This window comes from Podarcis vaucheri (assembly GCF_965113315.1).
Source record: "Podarcis vaucheri genome assembly, chromosome: Z".
Taxonomy (NCBI): Eukaryota; Metazoa; Chordata; class Lepidosauria; order Squamata; family Lacertidae; genus Podarcis; species Podarcis vaucheri.
Window position 1 is genome coordinate 3,292,860 of NC_138758.1, and position 26,349 is coordinate 3,319,208.

Genomic DNA, 26,349 nt, shown 5'->3' on the forward strand with positions numbered 1-26,349 from the left:
TTGATTGTGGAATGGGACATCCCTGTTTTCATTGGAGAAGTGTTGGAGGGTATGGAACAGGATATTGGGCCACTTGCGTGATCCAGCAGACTATTCTTATGTTCTTGTGGCAGTTACAACCATTACAACACAATGGCTAAGGACAGTTTAAAACAACTTACAGCCACAGAAATAAGGCGAGTCCTGAAATAGACATCGAAGGGGCCTACAGATGTGTCTTTAGCATCTTTCCACGTTATTTTAACCAATAGTACATTTTAGGCACACTTTACCCAAGTGAATGTGTTTTTGTACACATTACTTGGCTAGAGAAGTGCACTGCAGAATTTGGAGAATCTGGAAGGAAAGCTGTGTTTTGGATCATGTGCAAATCAGGCAGATTCGCCTTGGAATGCAAGTGAGACTGATTTCTCCCCATCCTTATCATCCTTGACATCAGCCGAGTTGAGCATCATTGGACTTAGCAATGATACAGAGGAACAGGCTGCCCCTGTCTTGGGTTTCTGACGCTGTGATAGAAACCCACAATGGAGATGGCGCAGCAGAGGAGGATGCACAGACCGCTTTGCATTACAGTGCAGAACATGTCTGGGTTCACTGGGATTAGAGATGGCAGCAGTGACCAACCCTTTTTCCCGCAGCCAAAGGGCCCCCCTGCCTCCCATCTGGGGCTAGTGTGTCAGTGATGGCTGTGGCCACTGCCAACTCCCACCTCACATGCACCCATCAGAGCACCACAGTGACCAGCTGGCAACCCCTCTCCTGTAAAATCCTCAGCAAAGGACAAGGGCCTGGGGGGGGGCAATTTCCTCCCCATCACAGCATTGGGATGGGCAGAGTGCTTGAAATCTCTGCCCAGTGCCAAGATGCGGAGGAAAACTGCAACCGCTCTGCTCTTCAGATGAGAGGCAACAGGACTTGGTGTTACCTATGAGATACTCAAGGCCACTGTCGTCCACCTCCTTCTTCCAAAATTCCTGGATCTGGGCAGTGCAAGGATTCTTCCATGAATCATTCTTTTAATTTCCCCAGGCAGTTTCAGTTTTTGATTGACTCACATTCCTGGGAATGTTGAACCTTCCTCTTGTTCCTGTGCTGTTACATAAACAGCTGTTCAGTAGTTGATGGGGGAAGTTTCTCTAGGGTGTCTCAGTCCAACCATCTAGTTTCCAACACATTCCCATCTAATTGGGGGGTTGGGGTTGGGAATGTGCCAAAAAAATACTTCCAAAGCCTTTGGCAGCAGAATGGGGCTTCCTAAACATTTCTTGAGCTTTATACATGCTGCTGAGGTCTTCCAGGTTTCACTGAAGGTGAGGAGCCAGCCTATCTTCTCCTGGCAAGTGGCTCCAAATCTTTGCTTTCAAAGAAACAATAAATGTCATAATTCACGAGGAAATACTCAAAATGTAAGTCATTTTCAAAGGAGGTTGAATCGGTGCACATACGCTCTCTTTGACTTGCTCATAAATTCTGGTAAAATGTTGCGGTGGCACATCAGTACAATCTGTTTCTTTTTTGAAACCTTTGTTTCCTGCTCTTCTGGTGCAAAAAACCAGCACACCGGGCGGCTTATGGCCTTTAACATTGCAATGACATTTGAAGCAATATAAAATAATTGTGCAAGGTGACAAGGTTGGTGTTTGAAAAAAGGCTAAAACGTAAAAAGTCTGCCAGAATCCAACGCTCTTTGGGTATCGATGCAGGAGCAAGGTATATTTCATGAGGCAAGATGTTCCATAAAGTAGCTTGGCCTTGGCTAACCTGAGTTGTAGTCCAAAACATCTGGGGGGGCACCAGGCTGGGAAAGGTGCTGAGATATGAATTTTATTGTGGGAAAACAGAAGCTAGTGGCTCACCAGGTATGGGGCTGCCACTGAGAAGGCTTTTCTATAGAACATAAAAGACTTCCATATCCAGCTGGAATTTGCTCCATTTACCTGTGTGGGTGGATGTGTGAAATCTCAAGGCGTTCAACATGAGCAAATGAAGTCATCTTACCCTTTTGAGTTAGATCCTTGGCACATCCAGGCCAGTATCACCAACATTGAATGGCAGCAGCTCTCCAGCATCACAGGCAGCCATCCTTAGATGGTGGCTTAACTGGAGAAGTGCACTTTTTCATGAAATGCTTCCAATTTCCTTCTTATGGTCCTCAGTGCATCCTCTGACTTGTGTGGTTAACAGAGTTGTTCTTCTGGTGATGCAACCATTTTTATTTTTATTTTTTAAAAAGTATCAATCTAAACTTGCCTAACTAGAATTGCAATGCACAGCACGCAAACCTGTTCAGCAACAGCAACCTGCATGTGGTAGAAACTGAGGCTATAAGTCAATAGATGCTTTATCCTGCCAGATTATTTGCCAATGTGACTGCTTCCTTTTGTGCTCCTTTGGCCACATTCCTTATTTGTTTTTATGCAATACATGTTGAAGAAGAGTTCCCCCATCTAAGAAAATTATGGACTCCTTTGCAATAGTCATCAAGTGTTTGCGAGAACATGCTGGTTTCTCGCTCCCCACCCTCCCCCTTCCAAACCCAGTGAACGCAGATATGCAAAGAAGATATAGAAATATCTCAGCTTGCCAATACAACATTTGCATTCAAAATTAATAGGGAGCAAGCTTTGGAGTTCACCAGCACTCTTCATCAGACTGTATGGGTAGCCAACATGGTGTGTTCCAAATGTTGTTGGACTACAAACTCCATCAGCTTCAGCCAGCATGAGCAGCCATCAAGGAAGATGGGAGTTGTAGTCCAACATCAACGTCAAGGCATTTTCACTTGACAGAGTTCCAGAGCAGGGGAATGAAGTCCTCACCCCCACATCTTGTGGAAGGGTACCACATCAGCTCTATGGGGTTCAGGTTTCAATTTGCTCTGCCTTTCAGGAGTGCCAACTTGAATAAAATATTGGGGGGGGGGGAGGGAGGTAAGCCCCACCCTGCACAATCAGTCACATGACACAGTGCATGCACACCATTTGAATGGCAATGCCCATCAACCTGGGGGCCTCCTCAAATATTTTAGGGGGGGGGCAAAGATCCCTCAGCACCTAGGAGTTGGCTCCTATGCTACCCTTAACATAAAAAGGGATGGCATGCAGAAAGAGGAGTCAGGAACTAAAATGCTGAAAAGTCTTCAGCTGGGCACTGGCTGGTCTCCCAAGCAGGTATCACATTAGTATGGAGAATTTGGCACTGGGTTTCAACAGTCAAGGGAGCATGGAAGTAGACCAAGCAGACACGGGGAGATCGGAAGACCTATGGATTATAAATTTGATTAAGACGAAAGTTGGAGCTTTTGGGACATTTGGGACATTTGGACTTAAAAGGAATAAGAAACACAATTTGGGCTCCACTTTTGAATCTGGAGGTCTGGTTGGAAGAAACATAGACCCTACTGGGACAGAGCTTCTCCGAGATTCGATGTCCAACATAAAGGACTATCAACAAAACCGGCAGAGAGGGACTGAGAGAGATTTGAGGGCCTCAGATGTGAAGGACCCAGGCTGAGAAATGATAGATTGATGGATATTTCTTGGGGATCGAAACCGGGAAAGGGGGGGGGGTGAGAGTTTTGGAATCCAAAGGGTGTATAATTGTATGTTGTTTTTGGTTATTATATTTGGTAATTAATATATAAAACTGGGAAATTTGTGGAAGGGAACTTGGGTCGACCTTAGAAAAGGAGGTAAAAGTTGGGTATTGTTGTTTATTTGAGGTTTATAAGTTAAATTTGGTTAACCAAGAAGATTAAGTAAAATATTAATAAGGTAAGAGTAGGAGATAAGAACTTGCTGAGTTAACTATGAAATTGGAATGCAAGAAGGGGAGGTGTGGGGAAGTCAGGGGAAGTGGTTAAGAAATTAAGGATTTCAAATTATATGTGTTTGTTTTTGTGTTTGTATGTCTGTATCGTGTCTTGTGTGTGTTTGTATAAATTGTGAAAACCCAATAAAAATTTTATATATATATAAAAAAAGAAGTAGACCAAGCAGACAGATCAGTGTTGCTTCAGGGGAAAAATAAAAATAAATGAATGGTGCATTTCCAAAATAGACCAACCTAGAAGATGAATGGTGCCTGCCATGGCCAATGAAACCTGTCAGATCAGTTGTCAATGAGTGCAAGCCGGTTGCACAAGAGCATAGTGGATCTTCATACACAAGAGGAGGCATCTATTTCATCACTGTTGCACAGATTTCATCAAATTTTGCATGGAATTTTCAGTTTGGAGTCAGCTCATAGATTTACTTCTTCAGAAGGGGACAAACTCTCAGGCCTTGTCTTCTGAGCCCAGGAAGGGGATATGATTCATTTTGGAAGCTGTCTGGTTTTTTGTGTTGTTGTTTGTTTGTTTTTGAGTCAGGAATGATGTCACAAGGTTACATGTACATTTCTTTTGAAGTGTGAAATGCATACATTGTGTTTCCTCCAGAATGAGCTCCAAATGATTCAGACAGGGTTCCTAGGTGGGCTGTCCTTCCTTCATGACTTTTATCAAGGATGGGCTAACTCAGGTTTCAAACCTGAAATCTCCTTGGAAGGAGGAACAGGGGAAGCAGATTTCATCAGCGGCAGCCTTAAGAAGCAATGTTGCCTAGGCTTCCGGGTGCGTTTCAGGCTGCCCCCACCCATCACTCCCAGGGTTACAGGAGCAGAGCTGAAAACAAGCTAAACAACAGTTTCAAGGCTGTTTACCGACAGATTGGTTAGATCAAGATTGTGTTCATTATTTGCTGCTTTAATAATATCTGACATTTAGTGAGATAGCATATCAAATTTCTGCTCAAGCAGAGCTGGGGCTGCTCTCCCGCTCAAGGCCAGTGCCTGCCTTTTTTATTATTGCACACATCTGAGTCTCTGTCCTCCTCCATTGTAGCAGAACTTCCCTGCCTTCTTGGCCCTGCATATTGCCTTTGGCCATGTCAGCATCAGAGGCCTCCTCTGAAGACTCAGGCAGAGCTCCCTCTACTTCTTCCTGAAGATCTAACCTTGCTGAGGTTCAACTGCAAACTACACGCGGCTTTTGTGGACCTGACCTCCGCTTTTGACTCCATCTCCAGAGATAGGCTATGGCAGAAGCTTAGTTACACTAACATAGATAAGAGACTCCTCCACCTTCTTATGGAAATTCATAATGACATATCAGCCAGAGTAAAATTCAGCCCTCTGGGAGCTCTATCTGATCCTTTCCCTCTGAATAAAGGGGTCAAACAGGGCTGCCTCTTGGCCCCTTTCCTATTCAATTTCTACATCAATGACATCGTTACAACCACGAAGGCCCGAAATCATTCTGCCCCCTCTTTACAACAGCTCAAGATCCCCATATTACTCTATGCGGACGACATGGTGATACTGTCTTTAACCAAGCAGGGCCTAAACAACATGCTCAGAGGGCTCATGACATATTGTGATACCAACTCCCTCAAAATCAATTTCGCCAAAACCAAAATTCTTACCTTTGGCACGAAAACTCGGAAGCCTTTCTGGAATTTTGAGGGCCACTCTATTGAATATTGTTCAGCATTCAAGTATTTGGGCATCACTTTTCAGCATGGGCTTAGCTGGTCAGCTCACCTAAATATGACCATCCTGGCTGCCCGTAGAACCATCAAAGCCTTGGAGAAATTCTTCTATGCAAAAGGCAGCCAGTTGGTTCCACCAATCAGAAAAGCATTTATCAGCAAAGTCCTCCCGATGTTACTGTATGGGGTTGAAATCTGGGGGTGGAATTTAAAAACACTACAACGGCTCGAGATTCTACAAAACACTTTTGCACGAAAGTTACTGGGTCTCCCCAAGGGCTCAGTTGCTGCACAGTTAAGAACAGAACTGGGCCTCCCCTCCATTGTTGCGAGAGCCCACATTAGAATCATTAGTTTTTACTGTAAATTAATCAATGCCCCGGGACGCGGGTGGCGCTGTGGGTAAAAGCCTCAGCGCCTAGGGCTTGCCGATTGAAAGGTCGGCGGTTCGAATCCCCGCGGCGGGGTGCGCTCCCGCTGCTCGGTCCCAGCGCCTGCCAACCTAGCAGTTCGAAAGCACCCCCGGGTGCAAGTAGATAAATAGGGACCGCTTACCAGCGGGAAGGTAAACGGCGTTCCGTGTGCTGCGCTGGCTCGCCAGATGCAGCTTTGTCACGCTGGCCACGTGACCAGGAAGTGTCTCCGGACAGCGCTGGCCCCCGGCCTATAGAGTGAGATGGGCGCACAAACCCCAGAGTCTGTCAAGACTGGCCCGTTCGGGCAGGGGTACCTTTACCTTTACCTTAATCAATGCCCCAGGTTCCCTACTAGCTAGGCAAGCCTTTTTAACTTGTTCTCATACCAACAAATGGTCCAAGGCCATGGAGACTATTACTGCACGCTACTCCCTCCCAGATCTCGACACGCTGTCATCTTGGGACCAATATAAAATCCGGGCCTGGATTCTTACAAGAGACGAGGCCATGGACCGGGCACAGTCCACCACAGCCCGCCTCTCCATGTGGCTCCCTAAAGTGAAAGTGGTAAGATCACTTGCTAACTACTTGATAGAACTGACGGAGCCCAATTTGAGAAGAGCATTCACTATGGCCCGTTTCCATTCTATACCCACGGCCTTCCTGCAGGGGATTTACTCTAAGACCCCTATTACTCAGCGTTTATGTCCATGCACAATGAATGAAGTAGAGGACTTCATAAATTTCTTTTTCTACTGCCCTATCTATGAGCCAATAAGACCTAAGCTCCTCCTCTTGATCCCGTCCACCATTACATCTAAGGAAGACTGTTTGAAATCGCTTCTTGTGGACGCAAATCCCCAAATCTCACGTGGGGTGGCAATCTTTATAGTGCAGGCTCTGAAACTCAGGGCTACTCTGACTGGGTAGTGTGTCCTAGACCTGGACCTGTTTTAATTCTTTTCATTACTTTTTAACCCAATGTGCCGAGCCTATTTTGGGGCCATTTTATGCTTTATATACATCCGCATTTTAGATTCTTGGCGCTGGCAACTAAATCTTTACATTATTGTCTTAGGGTAATTTAAATGTCATTACGCCAGTAATATCACTTTGAATTTTGTTTGGTAGCTTGTCTCTAGTATTTATGTCTTATTTTGCTATGTCTGTATGCTAATGCAATAAAGGTTTGATTGAACCTTGCTGAGGCCGTGTAAAACTTTTTGATTAGATGTTAATAAGATCCATCACAGGTGTAGAATGGGGGTGTGAGCCAGGCGCCCCTGCACAGAGTGTCCCATCCCATCCCACCCTGCCTGCTGCTGCATCCCCAGTCCCCTCACTGAATGGCTGCCTGGCCAGCCTCAGGGGGGATTTGCCCGCCAAGAGCTGCATTGGTCTACCGGGCTCCACATGTGTGGGCAGGGGCACAGCCCTGCTTGGCTCAGGTGGCCAGGGCTGAGCTGGTGCACGGGCTCCATGAACCCTCTGCACCTGGTGGACATATGCTCAGCAGTGTTGGTGGTGATGGCTGGCCTGGCGCAGTGGCTTCTGTGGCCCTGCCCTGCCCAGCACACATGCGCACACATGCATGTGTCCCAGTTGTCAAAAAGGACACAATACTGCTGGGATCCAGTCTGCTTAGATTGGAGACAAAGAGCTATGCTGCCATTTCGCTTTCCAGCTAGCCACAGTCCCACCCTAGGATTCTGTATGGCACTGCAGACACTCCATTGTGTCAGGAGCAAGGAGCCATCCCTGGAGGACACTGTACCCATCCACCAATGACACCAACAGCTGTCCAGAGTTCTGGGTGGGGCAGGGGATTAAAGGGGAACAAATGCTGGTGTGATGTGAATGATTTTTGGACTAGGGAGAGGTTGAGGTTTTGTTTATTAAGTAGAGAGCCTGAGTGTTGCTTTTATTATTATTAGGGTATGTTTTATATGGACATTATGGTCTCAACTTGCTGGTAGTTAGAAAGACAAAGACCAGAGCTGGGGGTTGTGTGTGGAAGCTAGAAGCTGGAAGCAAGCAGGCTGCAGCCTGGGCAGCTGGGAGGCAGAGCCATGCCTGATTTCTACTGGAATCCAAGACTGTGGCTATGGGAGAAACAAGTCTTTCTGGGGTGTTAATGTTGTGAGCCCCTCCATAATAGGCTCCAGGTGTACATATGTTCAAATAACCCATATATCATGAAGACACCCAGTGCCAAATTCACGTATAAGCTAAGCAAACTATAGGTTAGGGCCCCACTCTCTCCCCCCAAAATAAAGGAAAAAAACCTGGATGTACATTTCCAAAATATAAGAAAAAAATAAATAAAACCTACATATTTTGTTATGTGCAAATGGCTTGAGATACCTATTAGGTCCATCAATTACCATATAGCATATATTCAACACAAAAACCAGGAACGAGTTGTTGTTGACAAAGGACAGCTGGACATATAAAGGGCCCCATTACCTCCAGTAACTTTGGGCCTCATCAAACCTAAATCCAGCCCTGAAGACACCACAGTTGCCACTGAGCCTCATTCTCGAAAGAAATATGAACCCTGGGTAAGCACCTGGAACCCCTGGAATCTTGCACCACTCAAAAGATTATGGTGGCCTGCAGCTATACTATTCAAGGGATTATGAATACTATAAAAGCCAGAGTAAATAGGATGGCCTTTCCCTAAAAAAAAGATGAGGATGGGCAGATCTGCATAGCTTTCAACAACCTGGCATGGCACCAGTGGCGTAGCGTGGGGGGTGCAGGGGGGCCGGCCGCACCGGGCGCAACATCGGGGGGGGGGGGTGGGCGCTCGTACTCGCAGCTCTCTGCCCCTACCTGGCTCACTCACTCTCTCTCACTGCAGTGCTGGCTGTGTGAATCCGATCCGAGCCGCTGGGTTGCTGTCCACTGTGGAGGGGGTGGGTGCCAGGCGTGTGGTGCGGAGAGAGAGCGAGGGACTATCTGGGGGAGGGACAGTGCAGCGGCCGCCCAGCGCAGCGCTGAGCGTGGGAGAGAACCACACCAGACCAGACCAGGCAGCAGCAAGAAGAAGCTGGCAGCGGCGGCAGGTTAGGGGTTAGGGGGCGCAAATTACTTGCCTTGCCCCGGGTTAGGGGGCGCAGATTACTTGCCTTGCCCCGGGTGCTGACAACCCACGCTACGCCGCTGCATGGCACCTCCAGATATTTTGCTAGGGGCTGATGTGAGTTGTCAAAAACATCTGGTTGGTGGAGCCTGGACTAGGGAAAAAGTGTGCCATGTATGGCAGCCTCCAGCAACTTGGTGCCCTCCAGAGGTTATGGACCACCATGCACATCAACCCCTGGAGGGCGCTAGGTTGGCAAAGTGTGGTTTGCAACTCTGTGTCCTGCAGACTCCATAGATATGTCGATAGATGCTATTAAACTACAGAATCTGATCTTTGAATCATTGATAAGGGAAAGGAACAACGAGGAAATGGAGATTAGTTTAGGGTAGGTGTGCAAGAGAATGTACAGACTTGCTGCCCCAGATGATAAGGAAATGGTGAATAAGGGTAAGGGCGTACAAAAAGATGCATTATCTAATGACAAAGATAATGAGACATTAACAGACCCCTCTCCACCAAGAGTGAATTTGGGATGTTGTTGGAAAAAATAATATTTTCATAAAACTGTATTTTGGTTATTATGTTTTCTTTTGAGTCTATGGCCTAGCTAAACTGAAAGAGCCTGTACCTGCCTCTTACAGTACAGAACTAGCTGCTTTTAGGTACTGTAAGTAGCTAATGTCCGTTACAGAACATTGAAAAGAATAAGCTGTTAGAATCTAAGGTGCACAAAAAAAGAATCAGCTGGACACAGTAATTGTGATTAATCTTGAATTGTTTTGCAGACGGATGAAAGGCGATATTGGAAGACTTTTAACCAACAGGAAAATTAACTCTTAACAGAGAAAGACGCTGAAGAATGGTTAGATGTAATCACATGATATTATGGTGAGGGCTGATCTGAAGAGTCAAATGACTTTGACTCATCCAGGATGGTGACACTGTGTTGCAACAGCTAAGATTGCTGTGATCCTTTGAGTATTGAATAGAAATGATGTGTGCAATCTGGAAGTGTAAAAACAAGAAAAACCCATGGCTTTGGATGTGGTTCTTTGCAGCCTCCTCCTTGCTTTTGGGGCTGGCCCTGTTTGCATTTGTACAGTCATACCTCAGGATAAATGTGCTTCAAGTTAAGTATTTTCGGGTTGCGCTCCGCAGCGACCTGGAAGTAATGTAGCACGTTACTTCCAGGTTTCGCCGTGCGCGCATGTGCAGATGGTCAAAATGACACCATGCACAGAAGCAGCAAAACGCAACCTGTGCACGCACAGACGCACGGATGCGGATTGCTTTCGCTTCAGGATGCGAACGGGGCTCCGGAACGGATCCTGTTCGCATCTCGAGGTACCACTGTATTTTAATAAAGGCCTATCTTCTCACTTGGAGCTTGCATCCTTTTCTTTTAGGTTTCTAGGAGGGATACCTCCAGTCTAGGAACCACTTTTTAAATTTATCCAACAATGTCTCTGTGGAAATGCCCCAATACGAGACCAGGCCTCTTGAGGCGTGGCCCCCTACCTGTGGAGTGCTCTTCCCAGGGAGAATTGCCGGGTGCCATCTTTGTACAGCTTTTACATGTTTCTGCTGGCCAAGGCTTTCAGTTAAGTAAGGGTTACCTCCTGTGGCGTTGCTTGTGTTTCAGTAGGTGGGCAGGACGTGGTCTGTATTAGTAGGTTGCTAGATGAACATTTTACCTACCATCAATGTTTTAAACTTAGCATGGCTTTAAACTGTTTTCAGCTGTGCTGTGTTTGATTTCTGTCAAGTTATTTTGAGACATTTGATCACAAAAAAGCAACTGATAAAAGTAATAAATAATAATATAATAATAAATAAAATCACTATAAAAATTATATACAGTCTGAAGATCGCAGGGGAATCTTATATAAAACACTTAAATAAACTTATATAAAATATAAAGCTCTGTCTACTCCTCCTCCCCAAGAAACAAATATATACATTACATGTGCGCCAGACCAGGACAAATCTACAATGTCCAAAATTTATAAATAAATTTATAAATATAGATACATTATTTCTTGCCCACCCTTCATCATAGAACATAGAATAGAACATAGAATCATAGAGTTGGAAGAGACCACAAGGGCCATCGAGTCCAACCCCCTGCCAAGCAGGAAACACCTGTCCCAATGTTGATTATACCAACATATTGCACAGTTAGGAAAACAGGTAGAACTATTATAATGATACAACAAGTAAAGATCATTCCAAGTGGAACAGAACAGTTATAGATGAAAGAGGGTCTCACAAAACAAGACACCTTTTCTGTCAAAGGCAAGGGTAGAGAGGGGCATCTCTTATACTGAAATCAGGCTCCATATACCTGCTGTGTATCTTGCCTAGAGAGAAGGATTCAAGTCTAGCTCTCTCTCTGATAATATAATTTTTAGGTACCCAAGTGCCTAAAGGAGTGCCTCTCCTAATACCTCCCATCTTGGGTCCTAGGATCAGAAGGGGAGACCCCAGTGGTGGTGGGTTCAGTGCTGCCTGCTGCCTGTTGACCACAGCAGGTCCTTCTCAGTGGTGGCCCCCCATTGGTGAAATGCCCACCCTGGTAAGGGATGTTTATCTTCTTTTCCTCCCTTCTTTTAACATTCAGAAGGAATTTAAGAACATTTCTCTCCACCCAATCATTTGATGGCTCGAAGAAACTTGAAATTATTAAGTGTGAGGGTGTGCAACTGTTTGTCATTCTTCATAGATACTGTAATTTTTAAAATGTCCTGTGGTGCATTTGATTTTTTTTTATTTGTTTTGTTTTGTTTTTAATTCCCTTGTTTTCTTACTTTGTACTTTGCTGTCCCCAGCTCCTTGGGGAGGAAGGATGGGACAGAAATATAGTAAAGAAAGAAAGAAGTCAAATTTTGTCTTCCAGAAAAGGAGCCTGCCCCAAAGATCCTTATCACTCTTGGGAGCTGTGCTGTTCCAAGTGGAAGTCTAGGAACTGATGTGGGACAAACCACACAGCAGTACTCACCAAATTCTAAAGGTGCTAGCCAGAAAAAGAAATTCTCTGTGTTGACTTTGATGCTCTGCAGGAAAAAGGCAGAGGAGAGTCGTTCAAGAACATGATGACGGCTCTTCATTTTGTGGTTTAGTATCTGGGCATGAACATCTAAGGTCCCTGCTCACTTGAGCATGAAGCAGACAGTGGTGCCAGGTGGAACATCATGTGGGCCCCAGGTGAAAAAACTTTCCTCTCACCTCAGCCCTACCCTCTGAATTACGCACCAGTTTTTTGCTCCTGTCTGAAGCATGCCAACCCAGTAACCCTATATAGGGATGTAAATCAAGCACCTACTTTGTTCCAGGCCTGAGCCTCTGGACCTGGCTCGCCAGTCCCGGTTCCTGAAGCATTATTCTGTCCTTTCTGGCTGAGGGTCCACAACCACAGCAAGCCCTGGTCCCACATTTTGGGGGGCAGAGCCTTCATGTTGCCAAGTTCTGGACTGCTGGAGGCTAAGAGGGAGAGAGGGAGGCCCACCATGCACTGGGTGACCCCTGGGGGCTGAGAGTTGAGAGCAATGCCTGCCTAAGCACCCAGCTGATGCACAGCGGGTGCCGTTCAACATTCTAAATCCCCACCCAGTAAGTGGCTTGACTAAAGGATTGCTGGCCAGTTCTAAGCATGGGCTTCTATGACCTTGGATCATGTTCGAGGGTTGTCTTTGGCAGGCAGGGCTTCATGTGGAAAACCCGCAGAAGATGTCCCATCTCCCAAGGAAATGGAACAGGAAATGCCCACACCACTAGGATCCTCTCCCTGCCACCCGACTCAGGTTCTGGCTAAATGGCCCTCATGGCTCCCACTGGCTGGCTTCTTTGAAAAGCTTCAGCTGCATCTACCTTTGTGACACCAGGTTTACCTCATTAGCTACTTCAAAATGAGCAAACAATGAAATTAGTCAGAGGGATGCCTCTGAGTGATGATTGGGTGTCCCTTCCTAACCTGTTGTCCTTATGCTCCTTTCATGAGGAAGTAAGATTGTTATTTAATGACACTGAGGGAATTGCTGTTCCTTCTTCCTCTAGTGCTTGACTTGCTAAGATCAACATTATTCTCAGTACAGACTTTCCACAGCAAACTTATTTTGGTTGCTGGGTTTCTGAGCTTTCCATATTTCCTCCAAACTTTCCATTTTATTCAGCAACATAACAGCATTTTGAAATTTTGTGGTCAGATGCATGGCTTTCCAAAGGTTCTGAGTGTGCTTGGGGAAAACGTGTTTCCCTATAGAAAGTTATAGTGCTTGTCATAATCACCAGTCCAACACAAGTCCACTTCACTCTCTTTCAAGGTATGCTATTCCTACTCTCTATTGCACAAGCCCCACTCAAAATGGGGATGCCCCAAATTCTTCATGTCCTGCATTGCACAAAGAGCACTTAGTTCAGGAATGCATCAAATGAAGCCATTCAGAACTCACTCCACCCTTTCATATCTGCCACCAGCTGTAGAGGCAAAATATACAGGACTAACATTCTTTGGCACTTGTTTGAGTGACAAAGTGAATTTACCTTCTGCAGTGTAACGTGGACTTAGTCATGAAGACAAATTAGACTTCTTAATTCCTCTGCACAAACACACACATACACCAACTCCATGTAATCTTATCTGCAGGAAATGTACAGCACAGCAGTGCCAAGTTCTAAGATTACCACACCTGACTTCCTTGTTTCCCTTGATGGGCACAAGCAGTCCAAACACAGCTGAACCAGAACAAACATTTTCAGGCCTCACAAGTCAAAACTTTGAGGCAGCAAAAAGAATACCATAGAATTCAGACTGTGATACAGCAAAATACAATATTAGAAATAAAAACTCAGTTAACAAAAATACAGTGCCTAACACAGCACATTCCAAATGATAAAACAGGCAGAAAAATTACTAGGTGGTCTGCTAAGACCAGCAGCAATTTTCAAGTGGTTCGTGGGGGGAGGGGGGTTTGGAGCCACATTAAAAAAGAGAAAGTGTAGTGGTTAGAGTGTTGGACTGGGACCTGGAAAACCAGGGGTGAAATCTCCACTCAGACATGAAGCTTATGAGCCTAACCTACCACACAGGGATGTTGTGGGGATTAAAGGAGGAGCAGTAGAACCACCTTGAGTTCCTTGGAGAGAAAACCAGGATATAAATACAGTAGATAAAAAAAGGATCCCCGGTTTATCCTGGACTCCTCTAGATGATGTTTAACTGAGCATTTGCTGGTGGGGTGTTTCATTGGTCAAACATTTGCCCATTCAATTCTCTGTTACTTGCCTAAATGCAGCAGCCGGCTTCTTTTTGAAAGTGCATTGTTGCACCAGGGTAACAGCACTTTAACCCACCTAAAGAAGGCAAACCTAAATCCTACCACAGAATTAAGCCACATTGGATCAATGGTCTTGAGCCCAGTGATTGTACCTTAAGAGTGGATAGTGGAGCTATCCACTGGGAACTAGAAAATCTTACAAACACAGGATTGCTGAAAGTGTCCTTGAGGACTCTCCATAATTTAGGTCCCAGGTGGGTAACATGCCTCCTGAGGCCCCCAGCCAAAGGGGGCCCATCTAGTCCAGCATCTTGTTCTTCCAGTGGCCAACCAGATGCCCTAATGGGAAGGGCACCCACAGGACTTGAGGGCAACAGCAAGTCTCCCCACTTGGGAGTCCCAGCAACTGATATTCAAAGGCAGATGGCCTCTGACCTTGGAGGGAGAACATGGCCATACTGGCTAGCAGCTGTTGAGATAGCCTGGTCCTCTGTGAAAGCCATTGAAGCTGGTGGCCATCACTGTCCCTTGGGGCAGCCAATTCCATGTTGTTCTTCAATTCCATGAAGAAGTACAATCCTTAGCATCTCCAGGCAAGGCTGGGAATGTCCCTTGTCTGGAACTGTGGAGAGCCTCTGCTAGATAGAAACCCTGAGCCAACTGCACCCAGAAACACAGGAAGCTGCCCTATACCAAGTCAGATGATTGGTGAATCTAGATCCATATTGTCTACACTGACCAGCAGCAGTGGCTCTCCAGGATTCCAGGCAGGGGTCTCTCTCAGCCCTACCTGGAGATACTGGGGATTGAACCTCAGATCATTTGCCAGGTCTTCTACCAGGAAACTACTGTTGCTCCATTATGGACCAATGGTCTGACACAGCTGAAGATGGATCCATATGTTCTTCAAAACCTTTAAGAGTAGATCAGTATGCTTCCTAAAATGATTTGTGCTTCCCAGAGAAGCCTAATCTAATGAAACTGTTCCATCTCACAAATGGAGCTAGATCACCTCCAGAATTCTCAAAGCTCTTATTATTGTTTTCCTTTCAGAAACTGTATTTTGTGTACTTCAAGTGACAGCTTGAAAACAAATGAATCACCGAGGCCTGGACCAAACCACTGATGCTTATCCTCTGTGCCCTATGGAGGCTTACTTTGGGCAAACATGTAAATGAGAAACCCCAAATTAGTGTAAATGTGATGTCATTCTTTCTGTTGGTAGCCACCGACTATGAATCAACCTTAATCGTGTTTAGAGTAAGGGATTCTTTGGGCTCAAGCACAGCCTCAAGAAACCAGCATTTCCCTAGGTACTGCCACTAGGATTCTGACTCTGGCAACAGCCCCCTGGACTTGTTGCAGAGAGGAGGGGGCTCAGTCAGAGAGAGGATGTCTTGTCCAAGGGCTTTCTATAACCTGGCACTGACTGTGCAGAACACCTTTGTTTAAAGCTTATTTAGCCCATTATTTTCTCCCAAAGAATCCTGGGAGCTGTAGTTTGTAAAGGATCCTGGGAATTGTAGCTCTGTGGAGGTAAACTATGCTTCCCAAGCTTCTTGGCAGGGAAACCATGTGATTTAAATCATATGGTCATTAAAAAAAGAAACTGTATAGATTTGTATAGAGTATAAGATGTAAACCATAAGCATCACAACTTGGAAGGATAAAAGTACAGAGATACAGCGCAGCTCCAAAGGGATAATAAAGTGTTAACTCATACAAAGGTTCCCTTTACAAATAATAAAGATGCATAAAAATAAAAGTATTCTCCACCTTGAATTCCATCATTATTGAGAATTAAGGTTCTATGTGGTCTTAAGGAACAAGACCTTTGCATATCATGGTGCCTATGAGAGCTCATCCGCAGGAGGAGTATTTCTGAATGTGCCAAAGCTGAGCATTCAGGACCATGGAAAACACAAGGTGCTTCAGTGCATGTTACATACAAGGGAACTTCAAGGAAGGCACAAGTGAAGTCACTCCAGGAGGAGACAGTGGAGCCCTCCACATCCTTTGCCCTTGTACTCATGTGCCCAGGAAATGGTTGTTGCTGAAAGGCAACACAGGGAGAGCTGCACTGATGGTTGCGATGCATCCATAGTTATAATTATGCTATAGCCATGAGATTAGTTTAGAATCTTAGCAGGTTTGTAATCTTAGAAATTGCCTTGGCTGTGACTATTATGAAATGACTCTGCACGTCTGAATTTGCCACTACGCTACTGCTTCTGAGTTAACATGAGACCAGGCTGCTAATCACTTTCAAAATACGTAAGGCAGATGTGTTTTTAGGGTCTTGCTGCTTTGAGTTGGCTTACCTTAGCCAGATGGCATTAGGTGCACTGAAGCGCCACAAAACAGTGGGTAGGAATTTTGAATCAAAGACCTCTGGGTTATTTTTATTTTGAAAAAAGAAAGTTAATAGGAAAGGGACCAGAGTACTAAAACATGCATTGGGACTCGGGTGGCGCTGTGGGTAAAACCTCAGCGCCTAGGACTTGCCGATCGCATGGTTGGCGGTTCAAATCCCCGTGGTGGGGTGTGCTCCCGTCGTTCGGTCCCAGTGCCTGCCAACCTAGCAGTTCGAAAGCACCTTCGGGTGCAAGTAGATAAATAGGGACCGCTTACCAGCGGGAAGGTAAACGGCGTTCCGTGTGCTGCGCTGGCTCACCAGATGCAGCTTGTCACGCTGGCCACGTGACGTGGAAGTGTCTCCGGACAGCGCTGGCCCCGGCCTCTTGAGTGAGATGGGTGCACAACCCTAGAGTCTGTCAAGACTGGCCTGTACGGGCAGGGGTACCTTTACCTTTACTAAAACATGCACGAAAACTTTCAAGCACTCCTGTGATGCCATGTTTCCAAATCAATGGATTCTATGATCCTCTTAGCAGTCATCTGCAGGCTGAGAAGAATTCAGGCCTCCAGCAAAGCATCACTGTTTGCCTGGCACATGGAAGACTTTTTGTTCCACAATGGATACTAAGCAGATGAACAGTGAGAGGTAGATGGGCTGTTCATCTTTCAGGCCAAAAGCTCTGAACCATGGGCATACACCTCTCAGTGTTAAAACACTGGAACCCATAAATGGCCAGAATTAAAACAGAGAGAGAATTACCGATGAAAGAAGAATGGAGGATGAAATTGATGGACTATGCAGAGTTAGATAAAATAACAGGTAGGATTCGAAACCTGCAGGACCAGAGATTCTCAGAAGACTGGAATAAATTTACGAAGTATCTGAAAAGCAATTGTGATGAACAGATTATGCTAGTAGGATTGCAAGAAGTTTTGTTAGGTGAACTATTTGAAATATTACAAGAAAGACTATGAGGAGAATTATTAGTTAAAGATAATTAAATGTAATATAGAAATTAAGAAATGCAGAATAAGTGATAGAGAATGGGAAATCATCAGAGGTATTGATGGAAGTCTAAAACATTTTATAAGATGAGAAGTTATGTTGTATGAATGTTGGAATTGATATATTAAAAAATTAATAAAAATGTATATATGTGTGTATATAGATATAGATGATTGATAGATAGATAGATAGATAGATAGATGATAGATAGATAGATATAGAATTAAAACAGAGAGAGTAGTTAGTTTAGCTGTGAAGTGTCATGTCCTGATGGAAGTTCATTTGAAAAAAATAATCAAGAGAGAAACCAGATTAAGAGATTAAAAGAAGGAGCTTTTCATATTCACAATGTCATATAACTGGTTGGTTGATGAATGCTGGTATTTTTAGCAGTTGCCTGTGTTTTCTGTGACAGTTGTAAAACTTCTCCCTCTCTCATGGCAGTAGACTTCAAGGTCACACAATGAAACTGACTGAGAGTAGATTCAAGGCAGGCACAGTGAAGTACTTCTGCACATGACACATAATTAATGCTTGGAATTTGCTGCCCCAGGAGTCAGTGGTGGCCACTGGTTTAGATGTCTTTAGAAGGGGACTGGACACAATTGTGGAGGAAGATGGGTTATTAGCTATTAGCCAAGGTGGTTGCATAAAGCCTCTGTGTTCAGGGAGGTCTGCCTCTGAATGCCAGTTGCTAGGTACAGTACTAAAAACAGGGGAAGTCCTGCTTGTGGACTTCCCAGAGGCATCTGGTTGACTGCTGTGGGAACAGCTTGCTATAGAATTGTATGGTCTATTATTCATACAAAGATTTATTTCCCATGTTTCTTGAGTTTAGGTACCACCCAGTGTGGCTAAAAAGAGTTAAAAGGGGCACTATCATCCCACAGATGTTCTTCCCTTAGAAGAACAATACAGTGGTACCTTGGGTTAAGAACTTAATTCGTTCTGGAGGTCTGTTCTTAACCTGAAACTGTTCTTAACCTGAAGCACCACTTTAGCTAATGGGGCCTCCTGCTGCCTCCGTGCCACTGCTGTGCAATTTCTGTTTTCATCCTGAAGCAAAGTTCTTAACCCGAGGTACTATTTCTAGGTTAGCGAAGTCTGTAATCTGGAGTGTAACCTGAGATACCACTGTACGACACTGTCTGTAATCTGGAGTGTAACCTGAGATACCACTGTACGATAATTCTCAGGTCAGTCATAAAGTTAGAATCTATGCACAGAGGTGAGGACAATGTTGGAATAGGGAATAAGCCTCATGTTCCTATGAGGGCATTCTGGGAAGCAGGTAGAATTCTAGGCAGTGAAACTCCCATTCTCAAACAACTTGTGCAATATGCACAAAGATTTGCATTATTGGAAAGTTTTTGTGAACCATGTTGTAAGCCCAGAAACCCTAAAGAATGTGGATTGGATTAAAGGTTAGGGCACTGCCAGGGCTGGTGATGAATAAGCTGCACCTTGGGTGATCAAAGGATACCACATAGAGGAAGCTCAATATTCATAGACAGATTTATCTAGCATAGCTTCCTCCTTGCCTGAGATGCTATTTATATTTTTTGCACACAGGAGATTTTGACACAAGGAAGCCTTCAAACGTGAAGTTCCCCATCAGTGTGCTCTTAAGTGACAGAACCCCAGGAGATTTCTGCACTCGGTATGTATGTGTGTGAGCGAGCAGTGGCAGACCATGGGGTCTCAAATTTCAGTGACACCCTGTGCAGTGCCAAACTTCGCATCCCGATTCCTGCGCTCAATTCCAAATAATAGTTGTGGAGACCCTGCAGCTCTGTGCACAGTGCAACCAAACTGATTGGCTCCCCAAAATCCACCTCTGGAGATATTTCTCCAAGTCCACTCACCTTCATAGGTGGGGGCTGTTGCGGGCTGTCATGATTCTGGCAGCAGAGGCCCCGCTTCCTGGGACACTTTCCAGGCAGGAAAGGACGTCCCTGGACTGAGCTTGCTACCTGGGAACTGGATTCATCCTGCTCACACAATCGGCCAATCGAGATCAGGCTTGGGGTGGTCCACTCCTGGGGGGTGGACCCAACCAGGCCTGTTGGCTTTTCTCAAGTCCCCTCCTATGGGGCCTTTGGCTGGCCTTGGCAGCCACTCCTTTGCCGGATCATCCTCCCTCCCTATTTTTCTGTTGTGTGTTGCATTGAATGGCCTTGCCAGGGATATTGGCCATCACCATATTTGGCAGCAGGTTGGAATTTTCCCATTTGGCTAATTGGCTGCTGCCATCTGGTTTTCTCCATCCTTGTAGGCAGTTTAGGCATTGGGTAGGCGTAGTCTTGGACCAAGCGGAAGTTGTAGCCTCTGCTTGCCCCTCCAGAAAATGAGGTATCCCATTAAAAGGATCCAGCAGTGATGCTTCTGTCTGGATGCCCAGTCATGGGCTAGGTCCACAGCATTTCCTAAGTGCAATCCAGAGGGGCAGCTACTTCCTGATGTAGGTCAAGAACTCCCTCCTGGTGACCCCATATTAAGTACTTGCAGCAGGTGGGCTGGAAGAAGTGTGGTCTACCCAATGCCTATGCCAAACCTCTTACAGCTGTAGTTGATAAAGTTGTAGCCTGATTTGACCCAGACGCGCTGATTTAGGCCTCAGATGATGCTTCCAGGGTTATGGCAGGGGTGGGGCGGTGAAGTTGGGGTGCACATCTGCAGCTGCAGCAGGCCCCAACAAAGGCCCCGTGGTGAAGACAGAGGCCCAATCCAGTTGCCACTGCAGGGCTGGAGAGCTGGAGGTAAGGCAGCAGGTGGCAGCAGGAGGAGGCTGGGCACCCACAGTGAAAATTTTGTGGGTGCCCAGGCCCCCCTGCAGATGGCACCAGTGATTTGATGAAAAATGGAACTTGTCGGTTCTTATTATTTACAGTTTAAGATGTTCCATCAGATAGGGGTGCCTGGGAACGCAAGGGACATTCAGGGGTGCAACGCTCACATGACATAATTTAAGAGGTTCCTCCTTTACCTGCCATAGGCCAACAAAAATGGCACAAAATAGGGTGAAAGCTTTCAAGTTCACCCAAATAATTTTATTATTTGTACCCAACCCAGCTGACTGGGTTGCCCCAGCCACTCTGGGCACCTTCCAAAAAATTATAAAAGCACAGCGAGACATCAAACATTACAAACTTCCCTATACAGTTATACCTTGGGTTGAAAGTGCTTCGGGTTGAGCGCATTCAAGTTGTGCTCCGCGGCAACCCAGAAGTAACGGAGCGTGTAACTTCCAGGTTTTGCCACTCACACATGTGCAAACGCTCAAAATGATGTCATGTGCATGCGCGAAAGAGCCAAAACACGACACACGCATGCGCAGACGCACCGTTGCATCTTACGTTGTGTTCAGGATGTGAACGGGGCTCCAGAGTGGATCCCGTTCGCATCCCAAGGTACCACTTACTAACAATGCAGTTCTTCTGGTACCAATGTTATATGGTCCTGGTGGTTGCTCCTTGTCACCAGTCTAGCTGACGCATTCTGGACCAGTGATAGTTTGTGAGTCACCTTCAAAGGTAGCCCCACATAAAGCACATGGCAGTAGTCCAAGTGGGAGATAACCAGAGCATGCACCACTCTGGCGAGACAGTCTGCGGGCAGGTAGGGTCTCATTCTGCGTACCAGATGAAGCTGGTAAACAGCTGCCCTGGACACAGAATTGACCTACGCCTCCATGGGCAGCTGTGAGTCCAAAATGACTCCCAGGATGTGCACCTGGTCCTTCAGGAGCACAGTTACCCCATTCAGAACCAGGGAGTCCTCCACACCCACCCGCCTCCTGTCCCCCAAAAACAGTATTTCTGTCTTGTCAGGATTCAACCTCAATCTGTTAGCTGCCATCTATCCTCTAATTGTCATTAGAAGTAAAATACAAGCTATAACAATATAATAAAATAGGTGGACGTTATAAGCATATTGTACAGCCCTTGTGTTTGTCAAGAGTGGCAGCAAATACCCAATAAATAAAAGTGTCTCCAAATGGTTTTTTTTTGGGGGGGGCAGGGAGAAGCAGTACCAGTTTGGGGGTGAACTGAACAGGTTTTTTTTTTTTGAGAGACACAGGTGGCGCTGTGGGTTAAACCACAGAGCCTAGGACTTGCCGATCAGAAGGTTGGCGGTTCGAATCCCCACAACGGGGTGAGCTCCTGTTGCTTGGTTCCTGCTCCTGCCAACCTAGCAGTTTGAAAGCACGTCAAAGTGCAAGTAGATAAATAGGTACTGCTCCGGCGGGAAAGTAAACGGCGTTTCCGTGCGCTGCTCCGGTTCGCCAGAAGCGGCTTAGTCCTACTGGCCAGATAACCTGGAAGCTGTACACCGGCTCCCTCAAGAGAGATGAGCGCCGCAACCCCAGAGTCGGTCACGACTGGACCTAAAGGTCAGGGGTCCCTTTACCTTTATTTAGAACAGGTTCTTTAATAATTTTATAGAGTTATTCAAAAGCTCTAGACCAGGAACTTTTACTAGTGGACGTTCCCACCATAAGTGGAAGTATGTATCACAGGACCCACATCCCCCAACTCTTCTCAAGATAATACATGAAAGGTGTACTGGGGTACAGTACCACTTGCCCACCCTACTGCTGCCCCCGTCAGCTCACCAACTGAGTGAGACTCCCTGCCACTCTCTCCTCCCTGAGGAAGGACCAAGGGCAGTGGAAGTGCAGCCATTTGGGTGTATGAAGCCCTGCCCTGCATACTCTCTCTGCCCAGTGCCAGCCCCTGCCTGCTTGCTTTCCTGCCTGAAGCTGGGACAAGCAACAACTCTGGAAGTCAGCTGCCTTCTCCTACTTAGTCCCAATTCTGCCCTTGTAGAACTGAGCAGGGAGAATGATGGGGACAAAACTAGAATGAGACACTCTGTCTGTCCATGGCTCTGGCACCACCTGCTGTTGGTCTTCCAGCCTTGCCAGGCACCAGGGGCCAAGGGATCCTTCTTCAGAGTGAGGCATCGGGTGAGGTGGCTGAGGGAGCGCCTACACTGCTGCAGTTTGCCATGGTGGTGTTAGCGAGACAATTTTCCTGTTGCATACACTGGTGAAAGGTGATATTGCGGACCTGAACTCTGCTGATCAAATAACTGATAGTGCAGGTAGTAGTCCAGCAAACTTAGCACATCTTCTCCAATGGATGCTGTTGCTCATGCCCCTTTCATCGCTGCCTTGTTAGAAATTATCCTCTGGTCCCCCATATGTCTGTCATTCATTAAAATGCCTGCGCTTCCCATGAGAAGGCGCTAGCCCATCCTGGGCATTCCTGGGTGGAGAGCTGCTGTACCCCAGACCCCAAAAGAAAACCCATCAGGCAATGCTAAAAATGAATTCTGTTTTAAATGCAGTTTTTAGATATATTTGCACAGAAGAGCAGCCAGAAATGTTAAAAGTGCCTGTGTTAGGAATACAATTGGGTTTCTAGCTGTTTTTGGACTACAATTCCCATCATCCCTTACTGCTGCTAGCTGGGGGTGATGAAAGTTGTAGTTCAGAAAGAGCTGGAGACCCAAGTGTGGGAAGACCTGCTCTAGTGAAAGGCAATGATATGGACATGAACTGTTCTGATTAAATTGTAGATTGGATCTTTCATAGCTCCGATAAGAGTGAAGTTCAGGGAGCAAACAGCCCTCCTACTCCCATGACATCGCTCCCCCTGCCTTGCTGAACTTGTGTGTGTTTACTCCCTTGTAGCCAAGGGATCTGCTGTTGTTCATGCTCATGCTGCTATCTTTGCTGCCTTGTCAGAAGCTGCCCACTGGTGTCCCCCAACCCCAGCCACCCCCGTAGATGCATCAATCACTATAAGGCTTGGACTTTCCATGGCGATGCACAAGCCATTCCTTGCCACTGGCGGAGAGCCTGCCCAGACCCCAATATGTCTCTTTGGTGCTCTGCCACTTCTTGTGCCAAAGATTCCCCATTTTTCCACTGGGCACATGGGCAAGAGGGGAAGTAGGCATACAAATCCTTAAGACTGGGTTTGCTGTGAAGTCCACAGGATCTAAGCCAGGAAACCTTGGTTCATTGTGGGGATTTGTTTCTCTGCGCACATGTAACTCGTTAGGAAATTAATTTTGGAAATGTATGGTTTGCAATGTACTGGATTTTCCCAAAAGGGCAGTCAAAAAAGTGAAAAATATTATGATGCTTTAAGCCAGCCAGCTAAAATGTGAATTTGAAAAGGAGAAAGGGCTGTTGTGGTCATCCCTCTGTCTCAAGAGACCATGGCGTGTGCCTTGGGGGCTGAAGCCAAACCACTGGGCTAGCAGCAGCGAAGTGACCTCCCCAGGGCATAAGCCTGGGCAGTGTGTCTGTTGGTCTTGGGCTGTCCAGACGACAGGACCCCCCTCTCGGCCTCGCTGATGGGGTCCAGAGGAAAGCAGAGCAATGCATTAGGCACGTGTGGCTGTAGGAGTTGCAGGAAGGAGGCACACAAGGTGACAGCCAACTGCCTTATGGACTCCACTCCGCATTGTGTAGGGTTTACTCCTTGGCCTTTCCTTCTTCTGAAGATATCCCACAAGACAGAGGAGGTTTAGGATCAGAGTTTTCCTTTTCCCAGATGGGCTCCCTTCCCAGGTGGACAAATCTCACCTGCCCCTCAATTCCCACTCCAGCACATGCAGGAACCGCCTCCTTAACCGCTGGACCCATTATTGGTCCCGTCTGCTCCATCCTCCGGAGCCTGTCTTTGCATGCAGGTGAAGTCCCTAACTCACCGAGGGTTTGAGACCCATTGGCTACCTTCCCCTGGTTTAGCCAGCCAGTCGAAGCTGTTCCTGGCGTGTGGCCTCTGTCACGTGCTGACAGCTTCTAGGACCAATTTACATTGAAATGGATGAAAGTAGACACAGAAGCATTTGGAACACACCCACAACCAGATTGCTTTTCTATATTTGCTGTAAGTCACGTGCAGAGCTTCGGGTGACAGGCAACTAATAAATGAAATGATTATACTTCCTTCTACCATGATACCTGTCACTTCTATGCTGTCCAGCACTCTGTGTCACAAAAGCCGCTGTTGGAATCTGCAATAGGAATACACTGGCATATAAACCAAGAATGGCTGTTAACTGTGGTGAGTGAGAACATTTATTTGACATTTAAATGAGAAACTGTACTTTGTTAAAATTGTTCCATGAAGCTTTGTTCACACTATAACTGCAAAGCACATTCAAAGTACATTCCTTGCCCCCGAGAATTCTGGGAATTGTAGTTCACTAGGATTCCCAGCAGCCCTTAACAAACTACAGTGCCCAGAACTTGAGGAGGGGGGGAATGTACTTTGAAAGTACTGTACTCAGGCAGCAAGAATACTCATTGCAAAGCACTGGAAGATACAAGATTTGCCCACGCTGGAAGAATGGCAGACGCAACTGTTAGACTACATGGAACTGGCAGAAATGACTGGCAGAATCCGGGATCTGGGAGAAGAGACGGTGGAAGAGGACTGGAAAAAGTTTTAGGACTATTTACAAAAACATTATAAGCTATATGAATGCTAAGAGAATGCATGATAGAAAACAACATGGCATCAGACATTTAGTTATATGATGTATGAATAAGTGATGATTAAGATAAGGATGAAATCTGAAGTAATATTATGTTTAAGTTAAGCAGTTCAATACATGATAAAATATTGAAAATTTGGGACATAATATCTGAGAATGATAAAATAAGAATTGAAATAAGGCAATAATTTGCTGCTTATAACTATATGGCTGAGAACGCAGGAAAGGGTGATGTGAGGAAGTCCAAAGATTATGAAAATAAGATTTGAGGAGATATTGATTTTGTTGTATTTTTTCTTCTTATTTTATGTTCATTTCTTAAACTCTCTCTTTTTTTGTTGTCTTTGTTCGGTGTATGGTGATGGTACTTTGTATGTTTATTGGTTTGTTTTTCCTTTGTTTAAAATTTGCAATAAATATCATTATATAAAAAAAATGAAAGTACTGTACTCAGAAGCATAAGGCAGAACCCCAACTCACGAACTACAGGTATTGGGATATTCTCTGATGAGAATTTCTCTCTTCTGTGGGTTCTTTGATGTGAAAAAAGGAGTACACTTCCTTCCACGTTCCAAGCATCTGCTTGGAAATTCTCTTATTTCCTTTGATTTAGCAAACAAGGTCTGGAAATTTCTACGGTACCTCCTCTTTGTGACCCAGCTGATGTATTCCAAGACTTAAGGGAGACACAAAAGACTTTTGACTTTTGGAGCATATAAGCTGTGAAGGTGAAGGAGAGGCAGCACCATCTTCCGTCTGCGCTCTCTCCTCTCCCAGGCTCTGCCTCCTTGGGGATAACTTGGAACCTTAAAGAGCTAGCAGCCCTGTAGCCTGATGTAGGCACTCCTTCTCCTGCCTGGACTGGTGGTTCCACAGGCTCAGGGGAAGCTACTTGCCAGGGTCCTGCCTCTGACCTACGGGATCAGGTGATACAGGAGCTTCTTCTGAGGGCTCCGAACCTGATCTGGATCCTTGGCTGGAGAGTGCAGCCCCTGAGTCCAGATTGTCACTGGGCTTTAAGATCAGGACAGTGCAGGTGACAAAGATAGGGATGGTGTATCTTGGCAAAAATGGTAGGGGGTGGGTGAAAATTGAGGGTGGTGCCAAGAGGTAATTACCCAGAGTCCTGAGGCCTTTCTTTTAGGGATAATAAGGTCCC

At 45.9% G+C, this 26,349-nt stretch overlaps 2 protein-coding genes across 6 annotated transcripts in view; one reads left to right on the plus strand and one right to left on the minus strand.

The window, feature by feature from the left end:
- Positions 1 to 12,923, minus strand: part of SLC6A14 (solute carrier family 6 member 14) — a 55,981-nt gene extending 43,058 nt beyond the window's left edge. Inside the window, exon 1 of the mRNA XM_082207429.1 lies at positions 12,358 to 12,923. Within this exon, the coding sequence (XP_082063555.1) occupies positions 12,358 to 12,543 (186 nt within the window). The 5' untranslated portion in view covers positions 12,544 to 12,923. The remainder of the gene's footprint in view (positions 1 to 12,357) is intronic.
- LOC309523575 (uncharacterized protein) overlaps positions 1 to 26,349 on the plus strand; it is a 58,582-nt gene that overhangs the window by 14,082 nt on the left and 18,151 nt on the right. For 3 of the 5 annotated variants that reach the window (XR_014215448.1, XR_014215450.1, XR_014215451.1), the window contains exon 3: positions 19,248 to 19,332. The gene's annotated coding sequence lies outside the window, so the exon portion shown is untranslated. Of the gene's footprint in view, positions 1 to 11,197; positions 12,046 to 19,244; positions 19,333 to 24,676; positions 24,758 to 26,349 lie in introns of those variants that run through there. The other 2 variants (XR_014215452.1, XR_014215449.1) reach the window with 2 other exon arrangements.